We start from the raw sequence: 24,456 nt of genomic DNA, 5'->3' as shown, positions 1-24,456 counted from the left end.
TTGACAGCAAAGTCAGGCTAGTATCAGAGACACAATAGGGCCTTAAAGAAAGAAAGCCTTCCCTTTAAAACCTGTAGAGGAGATTCATTAAGAGAGAGAGCTTAAAGTAAAGGAGTAAGAGAGAGATAACTGCCCTGGATAGAATGATGGGAGCTGAAAGGGAAAGAAATTGGAAATAAGGGGAGGGGGTAATCACTTTTATAACTTTTCTCCGAGACTAGGGAGTCTGGCCAGTGTAAGCAGAAGAGATAAAGGATTTAAAAAATGCTTAATAGTCCCTCCTACATAGGGACTACATCAATAAGAGGTACAGACCAGAACCACAGGGGAGGTGTGACCTGATTTCTGACACAAAGAGGGTTAGCTAGGATATCTGTGAACTAGCAGAGGGACCCCCCCCCCATGACTCTGGAGTCACACAGGACTTTCTGAGATCCGACACTTTCTGTTTTATCTTGTTATGAGAGTTGGTTACATTGGAAAGTTAATTTTGTAAGAATACATATATCCTGTTCTTATGATGCGTTTTTGTATACATGCATGTTGTGATGTTTGACAATATAAATGCTTACAGTGATAAAAGCTTGAGGGACAGTGATAAAGGCTTGAGGACGTGTTGGCAATTAGCCTGAAGACATTCGCTAGACACTGGGAGAGGGAAGGTTCTCCTAGAGGCTTGGACTGGGTAGGACCCCAGGGAGTAGCTATAGGGAAACCCAGAAAGATGGCCTCACCAGGGAGCAGCCAGGACCAAGGTTTCAGTCAGAAAGGGCTTGGAGGCTCCTGAGCATCAGGAAACAGCAAACAACTTACCGTGGCAGAGCAGAATGGGGTGAGGCAGAGCAGAGTGTGGCCTGGGCCAGGACCTTAGGACCATTTCCTTACTGTCTTCCCTAATTCACTCAATTGAATATGCCAGGCAGTGTGCTAAGTCCCAATTCCCTTTTAATCTTCCAAGCAATCCCAGGCCATAGGTCTTATGTGATCTACACGTTTTTACTTGAGGAGCCAACGCTTAGAGGATACAGCTTTCCCAAGCTTGGAAGGAAGTGGACACGCCAAAATATGAACCTATGTCCCTTTGACACAGAGTATGCGGTCTGTACTCCAACCCACACCCCTGCCTCTGAGTGCAGCACCTTGTGTGGCTCCTTCAAAGTGCTGAGAAGACAATGAAACTACACGGGGGTGGGGGTTGCTCTGGGAAAGAACACATGGGCTGAATTTGGTAGGTATGTATAATTTCTCAGTCTGGCCCTGTCGAGGGAATACTATGTGCAGTCACAATGGTAAGAATCCATCCATAGTAGCTAGCACACCCATCCCATGCGAGCCTTTGCACTGAGTATCCTCACTGCAGTCCTCTGCAATCAGCATTGGCTCCATGACACAGAACAAACACGGAGGTAAACACAGGCTCCTCTTTGCCCAATGAGACAAAGCTAGAGAGTGCAGATTAAGGACTATGTTGTCGGGAAATGGTAAGTGTAGATGGGAAGGAAGCAATAAGAGACTTCAGCTTCTACTACCAGAGCTATCTTTGCTCCCCTGTGGCTGCCAACTTAATGTGCCCAGAGAAGTGTGGGCTGCTTTGTGTGGCTTTGTGGTGTTTGTTCTCTGAAATGAACTGAGGTTAATTCTCTTAAAGGCTTTTTGAAACCAGAATTGGACCCATGACACCAGTGACTTTCAGAGGCCAATTGGCAGAGACAGGAATTGAATCTTAAATGTGATATGTAGTCATGAAATCATACAGGGAAGGAAAGCAAAGGCAGCTTCATTCCAAAGCTTAGTCTTGTTCCTCTGGTCCATGACCAGTCCGTATCTCTGAAACTTACAATGCTGAGGTCTTTCTTCTCATCTTGTGCTCTATAAACCAAGGACAATAAGCCTTGAGTTTGAATTACATTTAGAGCAAAGGTTAGTTCAAAGTAAATAACCTGTCAATAGTATATATGTGACAGGCTACAAACCTGCTAATAGTATATATGTGGCAGGCTACTCACAATGTGTGTGAGCACCTATATCTGTCAACTTCTCGTTTTTCCTCTTGAGATTTCTATAATTTCTAATTTCTCTCCTCTGAAATCCTAGAACATAAGTTGGTCTAACTCTTTATGCTTTTTCTTTAACATATAGATGGCATGTCCCTAAGGATATACCTTGATACCTGTACATACAAGCTTTGGCTTGGTGAGTGAAATCAAGGGATAACTGCGTTTTATTGACTAGTGAGCACTTAGGTCCTGGAGAGCTCTGGGTGCAGACTGAGCTCTTTGTAAATGGCTGTATATAAATGTGCTTCATGCATATTTATGTAAAGTTCAGATAGTGGATTTGGCTTTAGTCAGTAATCAGTCTTGATCACTCATATGGTGTGTGCCCCTTTTATTTCAATTACTTAAGTACTAAAGACAAAAGCTTACTCAAGATTGCATACCTCCAACATCTCTGACCTAACTCAGAAGGAACCCTAAACACAAAATCTGCGAAATAGCCTGGTTTGTCCTGAGTGGCTAGGAATTCCGGCCTGAATGAGTCTCACCTAACCTGCTTCAGAGGTTCCATGCTAGAAAGCCATCATGTGAGTGGGTCCCCTATGGCTGCACAGGTCTGTTCAGTCTCAGGGACATACACAATGCAGTATTCCCATGTCTGAACAAAACAGCTTAACTGAAGATGAGTCCTTCCATGTTCTAAGACTATACCATTCAACATGGTAACCCCACTGCCTGCAATGACTCAACTATAATGTCTTAGAAGAGGAAACAGTGGTATGTTTCTAAGATATAGCATCACACAAGTGAAATATCTCATCACATATTCCTGTCTCAATTGCATGTTAAATTGGTTTGGGACATATTGGTTAAAATGCTGCATTTTGAAGATAATTTCAACTGTTCTAAACTTTAAAGTACAAATGTGGCTGATGTTGAGTGGTGCATCTCCCAGGGAAATAGCAAGTATGAGGAGATGGCTTAGTCTATAAATGCCTGCTGCATAAGTATGATGGTGAACTTGATCTCAATCCACATACAGGTCATGCCTGTGATCCCAGCACCCTTGGACAGGTACATGTCTGTAATCCCAGTCCCACATACTGGTAGACACCACCAATGGTCCCTGCCCTAAGTACAGGTACACACTTCCAGCATAGGAGAGGCAAAAGAAGATGGATCCCTGGAACTTGCTGGCCAATCAGTGTGAAACTCTGGTGGATGGCTCCTGAAGAACTATACCTATGGGTGACCTATAGCCTCCTCATACCCACACACATATGAATAAGCAGGCATACATACATACATGCATACATACATATACAAGAAAATATTTAAAACAAACTAGCATGAATCGCATCAAACTTAAATTCTTTCATCTTCACTTGCCTCCATATTCCCCCAGTTCTTCAAAACTTACAAACTTTAATCAGAGCTCCCTGGGTGCCAGTTATGAACATTCTGAAAACTCTTTCCTGTTTTATTTCTCGAGTGGAAAATCAGATGAAGTTTCAGATTCCTGGAGCTTTAAACTTTATCTTCCACTTGTTTTTGGTATAGTAGTTATGGCATTTGAAATCTATAGAGAAACTCAATTCTATTTTAATTAACAGACAAGATCATGATTTTTGTTTGCAAACTGCTTAGATTATGATCCTGCTATGGAATGGGTTAAATCTAAGTGGCAAAGGCATGACCTCACATGAATAGCATTTTGTGTAGGAATAGCTACTTCCATGCTATTTAAGAATGCAAAATCTGTCTGAGCTATAAAGGTAGTTCTGTGGTAGAATGCTTGCCTAGCATGCAAGAAGAAGGTACAAGCAGGAGAAGCATGGGCTTAATCCCTAGCACAACACACACACACACACACACACACACACACACACACACACACACACTATATTAGCTATAGTTTCCCTGTCACCTTGCAGGGTAATACATACAAAAAGGATTCATGTCACTGAAGAGCTGTGACCTCATGAGGCAGTGAGTAGTTAGAATGCTTACTGTATTCCAAAAGAGAAAATGAATAGTGACATCAAATGCATTTATTTAAGCCCAAAGCCATTCTAGAGAAGCTTCAGCAATCTGGTCACCCCAGAATGTACGTGGCTTTTCCACAGTGCTCTGGTGGCAAGACATTATGGTGTTACTGGAATGTTCTTTCTCTATTAGAACAATGGCCTTCAGAAGTGTCTCATCCTTCATGTTGGAATACAACTTTTGTTAAAGTGTGTACCTTTTCAGAAATCTGAAACTTGAAGTTTATTAACTTTACATAGTGTCAACAGAAACTATGCTGTTTCAAGGCTACACAGAGAGAGCATCTTTCCTGTACTGTATTCATTCCGTAAAAATCAACATTATTTGACTGCTTGTCACATGTAAGGTACTAGTGCTATACCAGGGAAACCTTAGAGGAAAAGATAGCAAAATGGACATTTAATCATAACCAAAAGGTGTAGAGACAAATGTTCACCTTTGAGTCATGTGTGAAGAAGTCTTAGTTGGGATTTCAAGTGCTTCTTTTTTTTAATTTTAAATAGCTTGTTTTACATGTCAATCCCAGTTCCCTCTCCCTCCCCTCCTCCCGCACTCCCCTTTCCCCCCACCCTCCCACCCCATTGCCAATTCCTTCCACATAGGGGATATCAGAGTCTGTCGTTTTACTCTGGGTAGGGTCCAGGCACTCCCCGAAGAGTCCAGGCTGAGAGAGCATCCCTCTTTGTGCTACAGGCACATGAAGACTGCCTGTATACCAGGGATAGACACCGATCCACAGCCCAGGGCCCCATAGGTTGCCCAGGCCCTCTGGCTGACACTCACACCTGGGGGGTCCAGATCAGTCCCATGATGGCCTCCCCACTGTCAGTCTGGGATCCAAGAGCTCTCCCCTGTTCAGATCAGCTGTCTCTGCTGGTTTTGCCAGCCCATTCTTTGCCAATTTGCTCATCACTCCTCTCTCTCTGTCACTGGGTTCCCCGGGTTCAGTTCAGCGATTAATTGTGTGTTTGCCTCTGCTTCCATCAGTCACAGGATGAAGGCTCCCAGATGGTTATAGACACCAAGTTCATTATCAGGAATGGGCATTCGAGGTGGTCAAGTGCTTCTAATACTGGTGCTGATCATGTTTGAGGGAAGGAAGGTGGGACGGGGCATTTGCAAGCACAGACGGACATAGCAGGGTTCTCACAGAACTGTTTCCCTTGGAAACAAAGAGGATTGGGGCTGGGAGGGTGGGGAGATGTACATAACCTGCAGCCCAAATATGCCACCTTGCTCCTTGCACCTCAGGGCTACTGTTTTATGTTCAGGGGTGACTCACACCACCAGTTGTTCCAAAGCCTCTGCAAGATGCATACTGCAAGGCGCTCAGACCCCTGAAGCGTCTGTAGGTGGAGTGTCTGTTACACAAGGTGAAGTGACTACTATGCACAGTGGAGTGTCCACTAGGCAATGTTCAAACAGCTGACTCTTCTTTACAGCTACAAATAAACAAGTCTGCTTATTTGTTTGGTGGTATTTGCTGACTTATGCAGTATGAATAGTCCCATGTGACTGATCACACCAGCCAGTGATGCATCCCTAAACATGAATCTGGCAAGAGATGTGACCCAATTCTCTACAGTTTCTATCTAACAAGCTCTGTGCCTATAAATAACCATGTGCACAGATCAAAGTAAAGGATGAAAAAATAGCAACTTCTGAATATAGCCAAGCATCACTCCATGTGAAATGCTTCAACAGCCAACTCTTTTTAAAAACTTAGGAATATACATTATATATATGCATGCTTGATAGCACCTGCTGATTTCTGTGGTATAAGTAGTCCCACATAGTTTGAAAGCAATGTATTTAACTGTGGCTTGTATTATTTTTAGTGCTGACTGTGTTCCATACTGGTCCAAAAAGTTTGCTCACTTATCAGGCAGGTCCCCATTCTGATAGGTGGGCATTCGTTCCTGTTTACATGAAGCCTTCATGAGGTAGTCATGTTCCTGTTTACATAAAGTCTTCAGTGTTCTCTTTCTATCTCTACAGATCAGCAAACAGCAACTGCAGACTGTCAAGGACCGATTCCAGGCTTTTCTCAATGGGGAGACCCAAATCGTGGCCGATGAAGCCTTTATGAATGCCGTCCAGAGCTACTATGAGGTAAGCGTACCTGCAGAATGAGCCAAGGCTGCACAGGCATTAACCCAGGCCACTGAGCTGAGAAATATAAAAGGCACATCACGTTGGCTGATGTAGACGGTTCAGCGGTCAGCTGACAAGGAACTCTGGAGTTTTGCTGTAGGAAATGATGTGAACAGAAGCTGCTGCTGGGGCTGAGTAGGTGACTCGGTAGGCAAAGTGATTGACACACAAACCTGGAGTCTTGAGTACAACCCTCAGCTCCACATACAAGTTTGAATTCAGTGCTGTATGCTTGCAATCCCAGGCTGGGGAGGTAGAGACAGGAGGATTCTTGGAGTTCACTGGTGTCTTAGCCAGTGTTCCATTGCTGTGGAAAGACACCATGACCACAGCAACCCCTATAGAAGAAAGAATTTGATAAGGGCATGCTTAAACTTTCAAAGGCTTAGTCCATTATCATTGTGGTGGGCAGTATGATGGCCCCCAGGCAGACATAGTGCTAGAGATGCAACTGGGAGTTCTGGATCTGGACCTACAGGTAGCAAGAAGAGAGAGAGACAGACTCTGGGCTTGGAATGGGTTGTTTGGAACCTCAAAACCCACTCCCAGTGACACACTTCCTCCAACAGGACCACACCTCTGAATCCTTTCAAATAGTGGCATGCCACTCCCTGGTGACCAAATATTAAGATCTATGAGCCTATGAGGACCATTCTTGTTTGTACCACCACAGCTGGTCAGTCAACCTAACTCTTAAAGGTTTATGTTCCTTTCTGAAAGAGACTCTGTAGCCTCCACAAGCACTGCACACATAAAAGCACACACACACATGAGCATACATATATGAAAAAGCTGCTGTTTTCAAGCTGATTTTTACAACAGCCAACATGTTAAGTGTTATCTTAGAACATAACACTTTTATGGTTAGTTACCAATAACATTTTCCATTTTGTTGATAGACTGAGGCTTGGAAAGAACAAATCAACTACTCAAGGTCATGCTACTGTTAACATGTTGAAACCAAGACATTAAGTCTGAGCCTTGGACCATTTCCAATGTATGTCAGCAGCTCCCAGGGTTCCCTGCGACACTTTCCTCCTTTCTTCTATTGGAGTGATGCTGGTCGTATCTCTTATGGAGGTTCAGACACTTCCCATAATTCTTGCCTTCTAAGAAACCCTATCAAGGAGAAAGTATATCTTGAGTATACATCTCAGGTAACTTTACCTGAGAACCTCTTTACCACTGAAACTCTGGAGATTTTCTCAGATAACTGGACATGTAGTTCCACAAGAATTATTTGTGACTTTTATAAGCATTCTTCAACCAAGCATTTTCTGCCTATCATGTGTGTGTCACTCAGGATATGACTATAACAAACCCTCCGATGGACAATATTTTCCTGATATGTATGTTTTCCAGTGTGATTATAAATTATTGCCAAGCAGTTCACTTTATAGAGGGCTCTGTCAACGTGAACCATGTAAAAGTCATCTGGGTTTGTAATTCCACGCCCAAGGTTACTTACTCGTTGACAGAACAGATGACAATCCTTGCCGGAGTCCAGTTCTAGCAGGTCTGAGAATTGGAACAGATGTGGAGTTGGCAACTATTAAACACACAGGAGACTTATCTGAGGGGCGAAGCTTAATTCTCTCTATATTTATTTTTCTCTTAAGCCCTTTATACCACATAAGATAAAAGTTGCTATGTAAGCAGAAAATCACCTCCCAACCACAAGTTATGTATTTTCCAAAACAAATTAAAATCTTTACCCAGTAAGAAATCACAGTATGATCACAACTTACATGGTTTCCTCAGAAGTCCATATGCATTGAAACATTTTCCTTTGTATTATTTTTCCTACCACGATATCTTCACCAAAAGCAATGATTCTTTTGTTATTAATAAACAAAGTTTTAAGCAAGCCAAGTATATTTCAGCCAGTCCCTTTGTACTGGCTCGCAGCTATTTGCCGTTTCAGTGTAGCAGATTCGTGTTTACTTCCACTCTAAAAACCTTCGTCTAGCTAGCCATCTATTTTTCTTTTCTCATTACACACGAGTCATTTAATTTCCTCCCATAACTTTGTTATTTTAAAGGTGCACACCGTAACCTGTGGTTGATTCTGTAAGACACATGGCCATGGAACGCAGGCCTAACCTTGAGCCTAGGGACATAATTGCTTTCTTTGATCATCAACCTTTTTTTCCACTGGCAGAATTCAGGGTTCTATAATGCACAAAACTTCCTCTTACTTTTGTTAGTTTCCACAGAGACAGTAGTCTACCTCAGACACTGAAGCATCACCTGTCACCAGGTTATTTCCACCCTCAACGAAGTGACAAGTGTACCTCTTAAAAGTGCCTCTTGCTCATCTCTTGCCTCTTCTTTCCTCTCTTGCTTCTCTTGTCTTTCTTGTTTCTTGCCTCTTCCCTGTTCTCTATCTGTCTGTCTGTCAATCTGTCTGACTGGCTCGCTCATGTCCCCACTCCAAGACTGCCTTTCACTCTTTGACTCACCCTGTCCCAAATAACCCTCTTGCACTAACTTCATTGCACATGAAGTAGTCATGTACTGGCGGCCTCAGCAGGGACCAACTAAAGTCACCCACTTTGGCTTTCTTTTTTTTTTTTTCATCACTACAGTTGTCATTTTCCATCCTTGGCAAATCTCACATCTCTAAGTATCATTGCTCTATAAAAATCATCTTCATTATGATCTGCATGTAACTTGCACAGAGAAGAGTGGGATTTTCCCATGAAACAATCACACTATGCTAGACCTAGTGGGATTCTTTCACATAATCATCAGGCCATGACAAATACAGTGGGAACACAGCAGCAGCAAGCAGAAGGCACAGCAGAAGCAAGGGGCATTCTGGAGACAACCATCTGTGTCTTTGCCTCTCTGGGGGTGTACTCACTATAACAGTGCTATCCAGTGATCAGGGCTATCCAGTGAACAGTGATATCCAGTGATCAGGGCTATCCACTGAGCTGTGCTATCCAGTGTGCTGTGCTATCCAGTGAACAGTGCAATCCAGTGAGCAATGCTATCCAGTGAATAGTGCTATCCAGTGAGCAGGGCTATCCAGTGAACTGCACTATCCAGTAAGCCGTGTTATGCAGGGAGCAGTGCTATCCAGGGAGCAGGTCTATCCAGGGAGCAGGGCTATCCAGTGAGTAGTGCTATCCAGTGAGCAGTGCTATCCAGTGAACAGTGCTATCCAGTGAACAGTGCTACCCAGGGAGCAGGTCTATCCAGTGAGCAGTGCTATCCAGGGAGCAGGTCTATCCAGTGAGCAGTGCTATCCAGGGAGCAGGTCTATCCAGTGAGCAGTGCTATCCAGGGAGCAGGTCTATCCAGTGAGCAGTGCTATCCAGGGAGCAGGGCTATCCAGGGAGCAGGTCTATCCAGTGAGCAGTGCTATCCAGTGAGCTGCGCTATTCAGTGAGCTGCACTCCACAAACTGCATTGCTGATTGCAGCTGCTCCAACATGGCCACTCCCAAACCTTAAAGAACCAATTCAGAGACATCCATAGTATGCGGGCACCGTGCCATTATTAGTGCACAATAAGCATGACAGGCTATGAAAGAGATATAAAGAAATTTAACACAATCTTTTCCATATGGGGTTACTTCCTGTGTGTTCTCTCCACTTCCCTCCCCTCCTCACTTTTTCCTTCCCTTTCTCCCTCTCTAGTTAGGTTACTGTTAAGTGCATACAGCCAGCCCATTAGGCAATTCCATCCATGTGCTTTGAATATAATTGACACCTTGGTACAGAACCTGGGATGTTGCAACACTCTCCTTCCCAGTTAGAATTTCCCTCCTGTCACAGAGAGAGTGGAACAAGTTTGTAGTGAGTTCTTGTGAGCCACATGCTGTTCATTGGCTTGCTAGGTAGCATTCACTCATAAGTTTAGAACCACAGATCCGTTTGATGTACTGAGTTCTTAAAGGGGTTTCTGTATAGCAGTACTCTAGAAGTTGAGGTCTCTTTTATATATGTCCTAATTTAAACCCTTTCTTTTAAATATTGCAACTAATACCTACCATTGCCAGTGATCATCCATCTTGTAGCTTTATTTTAAATGATACAAGCCTTCAGTTGAAGAAATGAGATTTGGAGTCTCAGCCATGTGTGGCTTTGACACTGCATGGAAATGAAACCGATCCCCTCTGTCTCCAGATTCTGGCAGCCGGTGGGAGAGCGAGGAGAGAATGCGTGTCAGAACACACAGCCATTCCTTGTGTTTATGCTCATCTACTGGAGTTTGTAAATCTGTATACTATAAATCCTAATTAGAATGCTCATTTGACTAATGATGCAAATGAAAAGAAAGTGTCATTTCTATTAATTAAATTAGAAGATTAGTCAGCAGCAGCATGCTAATGAGTCTTTGGAAGTTATGAGATCCATCGTGATTTGTTATTTTCCTGTGTAGTGACTAGTTTTATATGAAAGAGCTCCTTCTGGGTCTGGTAAGAACATGGGGATAGAGAATGCTTGAATCTTTCCTGCTAGGATTTGAGTAGCATAGGAAATGATGCAGGGATTAGAGAATCACTGCTGTCTTCATTACTGAGGGTTTTGTGAGCCTTAGATTCAAGTTTCTGGAAAGTCTAATCCGCTAAAGCAGAGGTGAGAGATAAGGATTAGTACTGTGCCTACCCTACCTCCCAGGAGGTGGCACATCCCTTCCTCCTTTACCTTCTCCCCTGGGCCATGAAGAAGCTGGTACCTCTTCCCACCCTACTCAAAGATCATGGGCACCCCTGGTAACCTTCGCCTCTGCCACGACATTGTTTGCAAATGACCTGCAGATAACTCAAACTGGTTTAAACTAAAGGGAATTTTCTCAAGAAACAAAATTCTAGGGTTAGGGCTAGCCTTAGCCATGGTGGCGTTCAGAGATGCCAATAATATGCATTCTCCCTCCATCCTTCTGCAGGCTTTGTCCTGTATTCTCTGCATATAAGTGTTGCTGGAGTTTCTTGTCCCACCAGGTCCCAAGCCGCTTCTCAGCCCCAAATAAGCACACAGATGCTATATTAATTATAAAACTGTAGGCCAATGGCTAGGGCTTCTTATTAACTAGCTCTGTCTTAATTATTAACCCATTTCTATAAATCTATGTATTTCTAAGTGGTCTTGGCTTACTGGAGAAAGATCAGGACCTGTTACTCCTTCCTCTGCTACATGGCATCCCTCTGTGGTGCCTCTTTCCCAGCCTTCTCCTCTTCTCCTAGCCCTGCCTCTACCCCTGTCTCTACTGGCTATTGGCCAAACAGTGTTTTATTCATCAACCAATAAGAGAAGCATATATACAGAAGGACATCCCCCATCAGTGGAGGACACTAGGGCATCACACCAGTTTAGTAACCCCAGGGACAAAGGGAACATACTTCTTTTCTGACAGCTCTAGCAAAGGTCTAGGGACTTTTTCACAGTAGGTAGGGCTGAATTAACCTGACTACAAGGTTCTAGACCAGGGCTACCTCTGAAACCTGAGTTTACATTCAGCCTGTTTCAAGCAAAGTATTGTGGGTTCCCAGTGGAAAACTGGGCATTGTTATTGTGATTTTGTCAGAACAGTGTGACAGTGTTCTCAGCAGAGCAAATAACCCACAGGTAAACCTTCTTCCAATCCCACTCTCGTTCTCTCACTCTGCCCCATCTCCCCTTGGCCTTCTCTTCCTCTGTCTTCTCTCTCTTCATTTTCTTTCTCTCTCTTCCCATCTTTCCCCTGCCCCCTCTCTATCTCTCTCTCTCCTGTGTTTGTAAGTACACACCTGCACATATGTGCATGTGTGCATGCACACACACACACACACACACACACACACACTCCACCCCAACATACCCTTTCTTCCTAATTCAACCTACCAAAAACAATGGCATGACATTTTAAAGAACTTGTCATCAAAGATTCTGTGAGTATTACGCAGACAAGTCAGTCATCATTTGCTGGGGGATGAATTGTATATAACAGTAGTAAGGAGCCATTGTGGGGAAAGGAGAGGGGCTGGGATAGTCCTCTATCCACTTATGTGCTCACCCAGCCCACTCTGACCCAGACCAGTCATCCTTAGATTTGAGGGAAAAGAAGGAGGAGCATACAGATCTATTTTGTTCCTTTCTAGTGGCCCTGATTGCCAGGAAAAATTAAACAGGCTGGAGATTTTGATCCTTCCATCTCTTGAATTATGGCCATGAAGTCTGAGGGCTACAATACATTATCTCAGGTGTGATCCAGTCATTGTATCCTTTTCACATCCATGTGGTCCTCAAGCCAGCTGTGAAGGCACTATCAGGATGCCCACATATTTAATATCTCATAAGTTTGAGCCTTTATCTCTTCATCTACAAAAATACTCTGTGTGTGTGTGTATCCATATGGTAGTTTCATTTTATTTCCTTTTAATATTGAGCTTTAATCGTATTCATGGTGTGTGTGTGTATGTGTGTGTGTGTGTGCTCGCACGCATGCGTGTGTGTGTCCATATGGCAGTTTCATTTTATTTTCTTTTAATATCAAGCTTTAGTCCTATTCACTTTGGGATACTTTACTTTTTGAAAAAAAGTGTGTGTGTGTGTGTGTGTGTGTGTGTGTGTGTGTGTGTGTGGTGTTTACTCATGCCACAGAGCATATATAGCAGTCAGAGGACAATTTACCAGGAGTCTGTTTCTCTCCTCCTACATTATTTTTGAGACAAGGTCTCCCTTGTTGGTTCTGCTATAGACTAGTTTTTATAATTTATTTGTTTTTATTTTATGTGCATTGACATTTTGTCTGTATATATGTTCTTGTGAGGATGCAGGATCCCTGGAACTGGAGTTATAGACAGTTGTGAGCTGCCATGTGGGTGCTGGGAATTAAACCCAGGTCCTCTGAAAGAGCAGCCAGTGCTCTTAACCACTGAGAAATCTCTCCAGCCTCCTCTGCTACAGAGTTTTTTGTGGTTCAAGGGACTGGAGGTCAGGCTTGTGTTGCAAATTCCTTTACCTACTAGGCCATCACCTTGGCCAAGAATAACTTCCTTTTTTGAGGCTAGAGAAAATCTTTTCCTCTATCAAAAAAGGAAGTTATTCTTCTTATGAGTACACACACACACACACACACACACACGAAGAGTAAGAGAAAATATAATGCTATATTCCCAAAACTTAGAATCTACCTTGAGCTTCAAATATTTATCAAATTACTGTGATGCCAAGAGTTTAATTGGGCTGTCCTTGGTTTATGGGACACTGTGAGGGACAACTGAGGGTGGGGCTAGAGGGGTCATGGCTCCACTGTTGAATATTTCTAAACTTCTCATGATCATTTGAGTTGGTAACAAAGAACATGTCCCTTTTGTTTATGCCACCACCGCTCTTTACCTGTCCCCTCTGAGGACCTCTCAGTTGTCTCCTTCCACTCTTGTCCCGTGTCCTATTGCAGGCCAGTGGCTGTATTGCCTATGCCCTGGCTTCTGTTCATCTCATGCCAGCACTCTCCACCACCTCATTGCCATGGTGGACACTCAGTTCTCCTTTTCTTCAGACACTTGGCATTGTTACATGAACTGTTCCTTCAGCCTGAAATCCCTGTGTCTTCTCTGCTCTTCTGTCCTTTGCTCCCATGCACTTCCTAACTCAGAGCTGCTTACTTCTGGAAGGTTTCCATGACCACCGTAGACTCCTGCATAGGTGCCCCTGACTGCTGAGTTCTCATTGACCACTGTAGACTCCAACATAGGCACCCCTGACTTCTGGATTCTCTTTGACCACCATAGACTTCTGCATAGGCACCCCTACTGCTGAGTTCTCATTGACCACTGTAGACCCCCACATAGGTGCCCCTGTTTGCTGAGTTCTCATTGACCACTGTAGATACCCACATAGGTGCCCCTGACTGCTGAGTTCTCATTGACCACTGTAGACACCCACATAGGTGCCCCTGTTTGCTGGGCTCTATGTTGCCAATGATCATTCCAGATTGGGGTTGTTTTGTATGAGATTATTAAGATGATTTCTGTTGCACTGTGTGAGTGCTCCTTCTGTTCCTTTCTACTATTGTATCCTCGGTGCCGAGTACAGTGTGTCCTACCTAGTAAGCACTCAGAAAAAGAACTAAATAGTTCATGAAGACTTGGCAATTGTAAGGATAATTCTAAGACCTCATAATTCAATTTTTTCAGCATTCAGTTATGAAATTGGAGATCAGAGAGGGAAGGTGATTTAACCCAGTTGACACAGCACCTTGGTTTTGCATTCTCATTTACAATGCTGCATTATCTTCCTAAAGATATCTCAACTTTTTTACAGCATTACTATTTTTCTGTATATGTACAGTTTCTCTCCCTTCCTCCCTTCCTCCCTCCCTCCTTCCTATCTCTCTCTCCCTTATTGACCTCAGATGTCCCCCTCGATACCTCTCTAACTTATTTCTTAAGAATGATCTCTCATTGAACATAGAACTTGCTCATTTGGCCAGCCTGGCTACCAGCCAGTGAGCTTCAAGTTTCACCCTGTCTTCACCTTGCCAGTCCTGGGAATATAGTCATACATTACCATGCCCAGCTTTTTTACATGGCTGATAATGGTCAAACTCAAGTCTTCATGCTTGCCCACCAAGTGCTTTATGTGTTGAGCTATCTCTTCAGCTCCCTATTCTTTGATACCAAGGCCTATAACTGGACTCACAACATGTTGAGTTAGGCAAATCCTCACTAAGCAGAGCAAGTTCCACTGGGAACTCTATAGCTCATGAAGATTGGGTCATACCTGAAATGCATTTGGAACTTTCAATTTCCTCTAGTTGACTTAAAAGTTAACTCTGTAATATAGCAAAGCTCCAGGTCCCAGACAGTCAGAATGTGCCAGGAAACCAAACCCTCAGCCCTCTTTCTTAAATCACTTCATTAAGTCAGCAATAAATGGAGGCCACACTGGTAACGATTTTTCACCCTGTATGATGCTCTCATAATGCACAAATCTGTTGCCTTTCTACCAAGCCCTAGATGATAGCCTCAGAGCCTAGAGTGCCAGTGCTAGCGTCTGGCAGAGGATGAATGCTTGCCCATCCTCTACAGGAACTTTATGCACCTGCTGGAGCATGACCAGGACACAGCTCCAGAGTGTCAGTTATTTTCCTCTCTGGGAAGCAGTAGCAACAGCACCTTGTAGTACACTCCATAACCGTGTGTGAGCTTCCAAGTGTGGGCAGTGGAGCAAGAGAAAACTAGTGAGTGACACCCTCCCGGGACTCAGGCAGCAAAGGTGGAAGGTCCTCCACTTATTGGAAGAGCTCCCAAAGGAAAGGAGGAAGCAGAGTGAATGGAGAAGACCACATGCAGACTGAGGAGATAGCTTTGCTGGACAAGCATGAAAACCTGAGTTCAAATCCTCAGAACCCACATCAAAAGCTGAGTATAATTATGCATGGTTCTGTAACCTTGGTCACTACAGGAATGGTGGAAACCCCAGCAATGCTGGGCCTGCTGGCTATCAGCCTAACTCCAGGTTAAGGGAGGGACTCTGTCTCAAGGAATAGGATGGAATGTGATCAAACAGGACATTTAATGTCCTCCATGGGCTCTAGGTATGCACTAGAGTGGGTATTCATACATGTGTGTGCATGTCCACCACACTCTTCCTCTCTCTCTGCATCACCACATTTCCGTCACTAGACACTATAATGAGGCAGTGGTAGTTATGATGGCCAAGTCACCACCCCTCTGTGGAGCCTTGGTTTCCCATCTACACTCAGGCATGTCCAACTTATAGCCCACAGATCATATGTGAGTGAGGATGTCCCAATGCAGAGACATAAACTTACTGAAAACTATGAATCTGGGGAATTTATTTTCTTTTGGGGACTTGACTGTACAGTTCTCAAGCATTTGTATATGATAACATCCTGTCATAATGGCAAAAGGTTGCGTGCACCTCCCAGAGTAGACTAAACCTAACAGCTATATTATTTTTAGTTTGCTTTCAGAGCACCAGGTGCTATCCAGAGACTGGAGATAATTTGAGGAGCATAGATAATACTCCTTATACATGTAGAATTGCATGTCAGTCAAGGAGACAGAAAATTAACACATATTTTCCTGATACTTAATTCCAGTTACAATAAGTATCCTTTAGAGAATAAATGAGATGCATGTAGTGGTTAACATTTAAGTGTTATACTCCAGATACTTAATGACAATAATAACAATCTCTGTGGCATTTAGGGATCCAGGCACCATTGTAAGTGCTCTTTTCAAAATGACTCATTTAATTAAAACACCTGTATAGAGTTGGTTATTGCCCTATTTTATAGACAGGGCACTAAAGTTTCTAAGAGGTTCACTTAGCACAGTGCACACAGCCACTGAGCATCAGAGGCAGAGGAAACCCTGCCCAGTCAAAGCACAGCCTGTGCTCTCCATGAACCTGGCATGAGTTCAATCCTGTGACCACTGGGTAAGCTCAGTGTTTCTCCCTTCTGTTGTGGTCTCGAATTTCAGAGCTTTATTTAGACTGAAGGTATTAAATTAAAAATCCCAGAACTAAGCAATTCACACACTTTAAATAGCTCTTAGTATAATGTATTGCTGTAATTGTTTGCTCACTGGAATTAGTGCTAGTCTTTTTCAGACTTACAGAATAAACTTCATCAAAATAGAACAAGCAACACAGTGCAGGTAAAGTGTAATAACATCTGTGGTTTGAGGCCTTCAGTGAGGGTCATGGGGCATGACATAATGGGAACTACTGTACTATTATTTTACTGTTGCTTTAAGATTGGGGCATGAAGAAAGCATACAAGGGACTTGTTTGAAATTGCACAACGAGGACCTGGTCAGTGGAAAATGACCTACACTGGTCCATTCTATTATACATGGAAAGGGCGCACTCATCGGCACTGGCACCTTCTTGGCTGAACCCATCTCTCTTGGCCCTCTCCTGCTCAGGTGTTTCTCAAGAGTGACCGTGTGGCCCGCATGGTGCAGAGTGGTGGCTGCTCAGCCAATGACTCTCGGGAGGTCTTCAAGAAACACATCGAGAAGAGGGTGCGCAGCCTGCCTGAGATTGACGGGCTCAGCAAGGAGACCGTGCTGAGCTCCTGGATGGCCAAGTTTGATGCTATCTACCGTGGTGAAGAGGACCCCAGGAAGCAACAAGCCCGGATGACAGCCAGTGCAGCTTCTGAGTTGATTCTGAGCAAGGAGCAACTCTATGAGATGTTCCAGAACATTCTTGGTATCAAGAAGTTTGAACATCAACTCCTGTATAATGCCTGTCAGGTAGGTGCCTCTTCATTGAGCCTTGAGATATGGATTAAGCAGACCCATTATGACTTTTGTGGGCCACTTTTTGGTGGAAAAACATTAAATATCATATTTTGTAAGTGTGCTGGTGAAATATCGACTTTATTGATGACTATATTATAATTGTGGTTTTATAAGATGTTAAAAGACCCTGAAACATTCATGTGAGCCCTTAAGTGGCTCCTGGTCTCATGGATCCTAGGACTGGCCTCATTGTGACTAGGTGGGGGGTAAGTAGGCCTTATGAGAATAGGCCTTAGAGAATAAAGAACTAACAATCCACAGTATGACCTTATTACAAAGATAGTTCTGCCTCAAAGTGGGTGATGTGTTCAGGATGAGGCATTCCTGTGTCTCCAGTTAAGAATAGAGCTGGTAGACACAAAGACTGGGTGTCCAGTGTGATTGGCACAGAAATGCTGCACCCGGTCCTCCAGCAGGTAGAGCTGAGGGAGCACCAGTCCTGCCAGTAACTGCCGTGGGGATGAGCGGGATGGTGAGTGTCGAACGACACAGACTTCCTGCCTCCTAGTTACCAGGGAGAAACACACTGAGTTGGAAGACTTGTCAAAGAAGGATCTCGTTTTATTGCAATAGGCAGGAACTTATATAGGTTGAGGTAGGGGATGGGAGTCCTAAGATGGGATTAAAGCTATGTGAGGAGTAAGGGCCAATAAATTCCACCAAGCTGGCAGGTAGCTAGGCAGATAGCTTATATCAGTCATTCCCATGTGGAGGTTACAGGCCAAAGACAGGTTGCTAAACTCTAGCCAGGCTCAGGAGGTTACACTGGGCCTCATGTCTGAGCCTTTTTAGGCCCAACAATGCTGCTCAAGTTTGAGTTGAATCATAGCTCAATTCAAACACACCATGAATTTGAGTGCATAAGAATGAGAGATGGACCTTGGGTTCTGCTCAATACTACTCCACATAGACCTGTATTTCCCCTGGATAGAGGCTTGGAGAACACATTATGGGAGACTATGATTTCCTACACACACATCTGGTGCTATCTATTCCCCCAGCAAATATTCACATGACTTTGAGCTAGTCTGTGTGTGATACTTGATAGCATGTTTAAAATGCATATTCCAATTATAGCCCTAGAGAGTTTTAACCTGCTGCCAGCCCAGGAATTTGAGTTTCAAACAAGGATATATCTTCCTGGTAACTGTGTTGTCCATTACCCACTGAGAGCTGTCAGAATACAGTAAACTTGCTCTGGTTCCCCTGGGTCAAACCTAGGCCCTGCACAGGTTAAAGGGAAATCCTGTAATGGATTAGCCAAGAGTTTATGGTGTTCAGAGTCGAAGAACCCGAGAAAACTCTCTTCTGACCTCTCACTAGCTTTGAGGCCTTGGGGTTTGGGGTCCCTCTCCATGTTGATTTCAAGTTATACAGAGTTAAATGTCAATTGAACCTTATGATGGTGTGCACTTCATGCAGCAAGAGTTAAAGAACACATCCCATCTTAAAGTGTGCATTAGCTATTGCGTGATCAAAAACGGTACTCTAAAGGAAGCCATGCATTTAGTCTTGTTTTTTATGGGCAGAAGGATGGGAGCAGTAGAGAGTTGATGGTGCTTATCTTTAGGAGAAGGATGGGGTTTGGTTTTTATATTTCCAATTTGTGCTTTCCTACGTTTCTAAACTTTCTTAAATATATATCTGTTTTATAGATAGAAACAAATAACAAAAATATTGGCAAATAAGTAGTGAAAACATCAGGAAGAGGAGAAAATGACCTTCTGAACCATTTTCTAGTCTTCAGCAGTTCATGTCTTTGCCGTTTCCAAGGTTTGTGTGTGTGACTATTTGGAATGTCTTATTATACCTATTTAAATTCACTTTCTTTCTTAGCTCACCTTTGCCTTAAGGAGTAAAACGTGTGGAGCCCCAATATTGATGTATAGTTTTTTTCTTTTAAAAATATGGTCATTAAAGTGAAACACAGCTACTAAAATAGAAACCCATCACCACTAAGCCCTCTTAAGTCATTTCGCAGCACTAGTGATGTGCAAGACCAGTCAGTGTTCTGACATACTGAGAGTGGGGAGCAGTCTCTAATGCCACCCCCACCAAAATGATGCCACACTGACCACAGCAGCTTCTACCTAATGTATCCCTGAGCTTGCCACAAAGGATGGATAGTATTTACCCTCTCCCCCACTGCCTGGTAGGGTACATAGGTTTGCCAGAGTGAACACTGGACTTCTCTGAGCCCTGGTACCAATAGTATCAGATGAATGATTCATACCCCTTGTTTCTCAGAGTGCACTTCACTTTGCAAAACACTGCCAATGCAGGAGAGGGAGGATATGGAATTGAGTTGATTTCATCTTCAACCCAGTGACATTTTTTGTTAATTTTGCATTTCTATGCCTTTGTGCCTTACAAGACAAGCAATTCCTTGGTGCTTCCAAAGCAGAAAGTTTATGTAGCATTTTCCTCGTGTGCACAACACTTCTCAGGGAAAGCTGCCATCTGCTTTCAGGAGCTGATTTTTTCAGGTTTTGGTGATGTCCCTCTCTAGAAGCTGCCTGTGACTGCCAATCTCCTCTTAAATGAGAGATGCAATTTATAAAAGAGCAATTATATCAATTCTGAATCAGATGTCTATTATAATACGTGCTATCTATCAAAACACAAGAAGAAAGTGAGGAGCCATCCAAAAATCTCTATGTTTGCATATGGAATTGTTTAACAGTCTATTTTGTGTGAGACTGTGTGGCTTGATCTCAGAAAAAATTGCTCCTACCCCACCTAATATCATTGTAAAAGCACTGACAATAAATTATATCAATATTGCTTTCATTTTTCACAGTGCTGGGGAAGCACCGACCTGGTCATGTGTGTTGAATTCCTATACTAACTCACAAACCCATCTCTCTGAAATCCATTGTTCATTCGTGAAATGAAACAAAGACTGTCCTGCTCTCCCTTCATGGAATCCAGGGATGGGACTAGTCATAAAGACACAGTACTGAAAGTATTTTGAAGATGCAATCACTCTCCCCTTTCTCTCATTTGTTACCAATCTTATGCCCAGTTGGTCAGTCTTTTGTTATACTTGTGTTTAACATTACAAGTTATTCTTAATTCCATCATCCTAAGGTGTGTGAATATTTCTCTTGAAAAGCACATTGTAGGGTCTTATGAGATGACTCCATCTTACAGGGCTTCCTTTAAGAAGCATGCAAACTAACCCAGCATGAGTGTACAGAAAGCATGATGGTATGCAATTGTACTCCATCCCAGGACTGGTAGAGACAGGAGTATCCCCGGGACTCACTGGCAAACCAATCTAGCCTAAGTTTTGATTCCCAAGTCCTCAGAGAGACCTTGTTTCAACCAACAAGTTAGTAAGCACCTGAAAAACAACACAAAAGTTTACCTCTGATCTCTGCATGCATATGGACACACCCACACAAACATGCACCCAGAAATGCTCAAAATACTCAGGTGTGCATCAATCTCTCTGTCTCTCTCACACACACTCACTTACACATGCTGTTGCACACACACAGGCTCTCTCTCACACACACACACACTCTTTCTTGCACACACACATTCTCTTTCAAACATATACTCACTCTCTCTTACACACATACACACACACACACACACACACACATGTTCACACAACGAGAAGAAAAACACCATTGAGTTATGTGCCTATGTTTTAGAAGAAACAATGGTGCACTTTTACAAGTGTGCTGATGTTGAAGGGATATGGATGAGTAGGAAAGATGTTTCCTCTGACTTACATTCTGAGGTGTGAAAAGTGCCATCCCAATCGTATGGTAACAGTGGAACCATTAGCAGCCCCTTCTTACTTTCTCCAGAGTCAGCATCTGTGCCCAGTGAGCAGTGTGGGCCAGTGTCGTCTGTGCCCAGTAAACAATGTGGATGACGTGCATGTTCCCACTCTCAGGAGATGACATTGGTCACCTGTAAATTTCTAGAGTGTTTTCAGATAAACCTGGAAGACACATGGAATGTGATTTCTCAATCTATAAATACCTTTGCATTTCTAATACTGAGTTCTTCATCACTATAGAATTCTAATTCTCTTCACATTTCATTTCCTTCAAACCATTGTACCTTTGATGGTGTCGTTTCTCTTATTACTGTCTGCCTTGGACTTGATTAACACTTGGCAGCTTTTCACATAGTTTATTAGGCTCTGAAGAGAAACCTCAAATTATCAGGCTTTCAGCTGTGACCCAGATTGCTGGCTTGTATCATACCTCATTACAGAGATATTAATCGCCACATAACAGCATAGCTTTTTCCTGGGTCACAAGTTCCCTAAGATGCATTGACTGAAAATTTGCTTCTTGGTTCTATCTCTATTTTCTAATTACTGCTTTTAGCCCTGTAACTACAATAAAATTCCTTGTATATAATGGTCTTACCATAAATATTTATTGAGATAGTTTAAAATCTTGGACTAGGCTTTGTAACAGTAGTCTAGTAATGCTATTTAGAAACATACTTTTATTACTTATTCATTGTCTCAACAGACTTTTAAACCATTGGATTGTGACACCAGTATCATTTGTAATGATCTCGGGACGTCTAAATTCTTACATTGCCCCTGAATGACCAAAGGCGTGAATCCAAAGGGTCTTATTTGCCCAACCCACCCAACCTGATGATTTTATTAGTGCTGCTATGCTTGGATATGTTTATTCCATCATTTTCATAAAATTGACCACAAACTTACCAGCTTAAAGCACATTTATTTGCTATCCCCCTAGATATGTTTCTAGGTCAGAAATCCAGGCATCTGTCTTCAGGTTCTCTGTTTCGGGTCTCACAAGACTGGAATTAAGGTATCAGCCAGATCCTCTTCTCATTTGAAGGCTCAGCACGGAGGAATCAACCTCTGAGCGCCTTCACATTGGTGACTCAACTCATGTCCTTGAGGGCTGTATTCAGAATTATCATCAGGGAGACTCTAGCTGTTCCTGATCCCTGGCTTTCAGACTTGCTCTTAAAGGGGATTAAGTCAGTCACCAGGATAAATCTCCTTTAAATTCAAGTGATTAAGACTTTGACATCTGAAAAAAAGACCCTCTTCATTCTTTCCATAGAACATTAATTAAAAGCAAGTTATCAGCTGTCTATCACAGGGCATTCATTGAGGTCATCCTAAGGTTGAGCCAGTTGTTCCTGTGACTGGCTCCTCTGTGTGCAATTTAAAGGAAACTCTCCCTTCCCAACCTGCTAAAATTGGCTTCCTTAAGAGTCGTTTTGTTTTTCTGACCAGGATAGTACTCAATACAGTTCAGTTACCTTCCCGCACTGCACTGTCTTTAGTTTCTGTGTATCTGTTCCTCCCCACTCCAGTAAAGATATTACTGTGCAACCCCAAGCAATAGCTATGTAAAAACAGGTATACAAATCAAACACACACTGGAGATAAATCATGAAGAAACTTGTTTAAGTACAAGTCTTTGTTTAGCATATAATTTTACCACTTATAAAAATAAATGAATGAAGATTTGGATGCTAATGAGATAGGTGTGCTTATTTTTATACAAAACATTATATATTGGCTCAATACTTGATACTACTAGACAAAGCATCATCAACACTTATCAGAACTGATCAATAATAGTCAGTGCTGAGAACACAGTTTAAGAACCTGTGCTATCGACAATTTGAGATCAAGAGTCATTGCTTTCACATTGATAACCAACATCTGACACCATGGGGCCAAGGCCTAAGTCAAGTAAACGCTTAATTTAAGTGCAGAATTACAAAAGCCCCATGGGCTGAACGTCCCACCCCCTGCTGTACAAAGGGTGTGTTTGCTCCTTTCTTTCTGATCAGGAAAGCGGAACAGTGGAAGAGGTCTGTAATGATCAGTTTCCATGGCCAACTTGATGAAATCTAATATTCCGTGGAGGGAAGACTCTGGGATGCCTCTGAGGAGTTCTCTTAATTAGGTTAACAAAGGTAAAATTGTCTGTTCACTGAAGGCAGAACTATTCTTTGGGTTAGGATACTAGACTATATGAAAAGAAGAAAATATGAAAAAGAATACAAACATGATTCCTCTCTTCCTGGTTGAGGATGATATGTGACTAGTTACTTCAGGCTTCCCACCACACAGACCAGATCACAGACTGTCAGTCAACATAAAGTCTTTCTTTAAACCGCTTTTGTCCCAGCAAGAGAAAACTCAGACAACGTCTGCATCAGCTACTTTCCTGATACTGCGACACAAAACCATGGCAACAAGCAACTAATGGAAGAAAGTCTGTTTCGGCTTACAGCTCCAGAGGACCAAGAGTCCATCATGGCAGGAAAGCATGGCGACAGGATCAGGATTCTAAGAGATCATCTCTCAGCCACAAAAACGAAGCTGATTGGAAGTGGGGTGAGGGATGGACTCTCAAAGCCTGCCCTCAGTGACTCACTTCCTCCTGAACAAGACTGCATCTCCCCATAATCTCCCAAACAGTCCTGCAAACTGGAGACCACGTAGTCAAACAGATGAGCCTACATAGAGGCAACAGGTTCTCATTCAAATCACTACAAGACCAATTGGTTTGTGACTTCAATCCACCTGCCAGCATGGTCTTCTAGCAGAGTAACAACTAAGAGTCACAGTGTTCCCTGTGGTCATATTTAAACTGCTCTCTCATCACATGGTTGATCAAAGAGAACAGAAATTAAATCTTGTCTTTCTAAAGTCGTGCACTGCTCCTAATGGTTATTGACTGTTTGATGGACTTTCTGGTATCAAGTGACTTTGTTTCTCACATGTGCATCCATCTTGGCAAACAGAACTGAAAAAAAATTAAGATGTAAGCAGCATATGAGAAATTTCTACTGTTTGTGGGGACAAAGTTAAAGGCCCTGCAGATGAGAGAATGGAAAGCAATGTCTAATTTTCAAGAGCACATCACAGCTTTTCCTATGTCTTCGTCATTTATTACTGGAATACACCACCAGATATTATCATTATACCTGCTGGTTCCAAGAAACTAATTA

General features: G+C 42.9%; 1 protein-coding gene across 31 annotated transcripts in view; it reads left to right on the top strand.

Moving 5' to 3' along the window:
- The window catches only part of Cadps (calcium dependent secretion activator), a 452,678-nt gene that overhangs the window by 105,184 nt on the left and 323,038 nt on the right, over nt 1-24,456 (top strand). For all 31 annotated transcript variants that reach the window (XM_040747608.1, XM_040747596.1, XM_040747603.1 and 28 more), the window contains exons 2-3: nt 6,042-6,155; nt 17,092-17,424. In XM_040747608.1, coding sequence (XP_040603542.1) covers nt 6,042-6,155; nt 17,092-17,424 — 447 coding nt within the window. The remainder of the gene's footprint in view (nt 1-6,041; nt 6,156-17,091; nt 17,425-24,456) is intronic.

The sequence above is a fragment of the Mesocricetus auratus genome, unplaced genomic scaffold (genome assembly GCF_017639785.1).
Source record: "Mesocricetus auratus isolate SY011 unplaced genomic scaffold, BCM_Maur_2.0 Super-Scaffold_100006, whole genome shotgun sequence".
NCBI lineage: Eukaryota > Metazoa > Chordata > Mammalia > Rodentia > Cricetidae > Mesocricetus > Mesocricetus auratus.
This window is presented reverse-complemented; position numbering and strand designations above follow the sequence as displayed.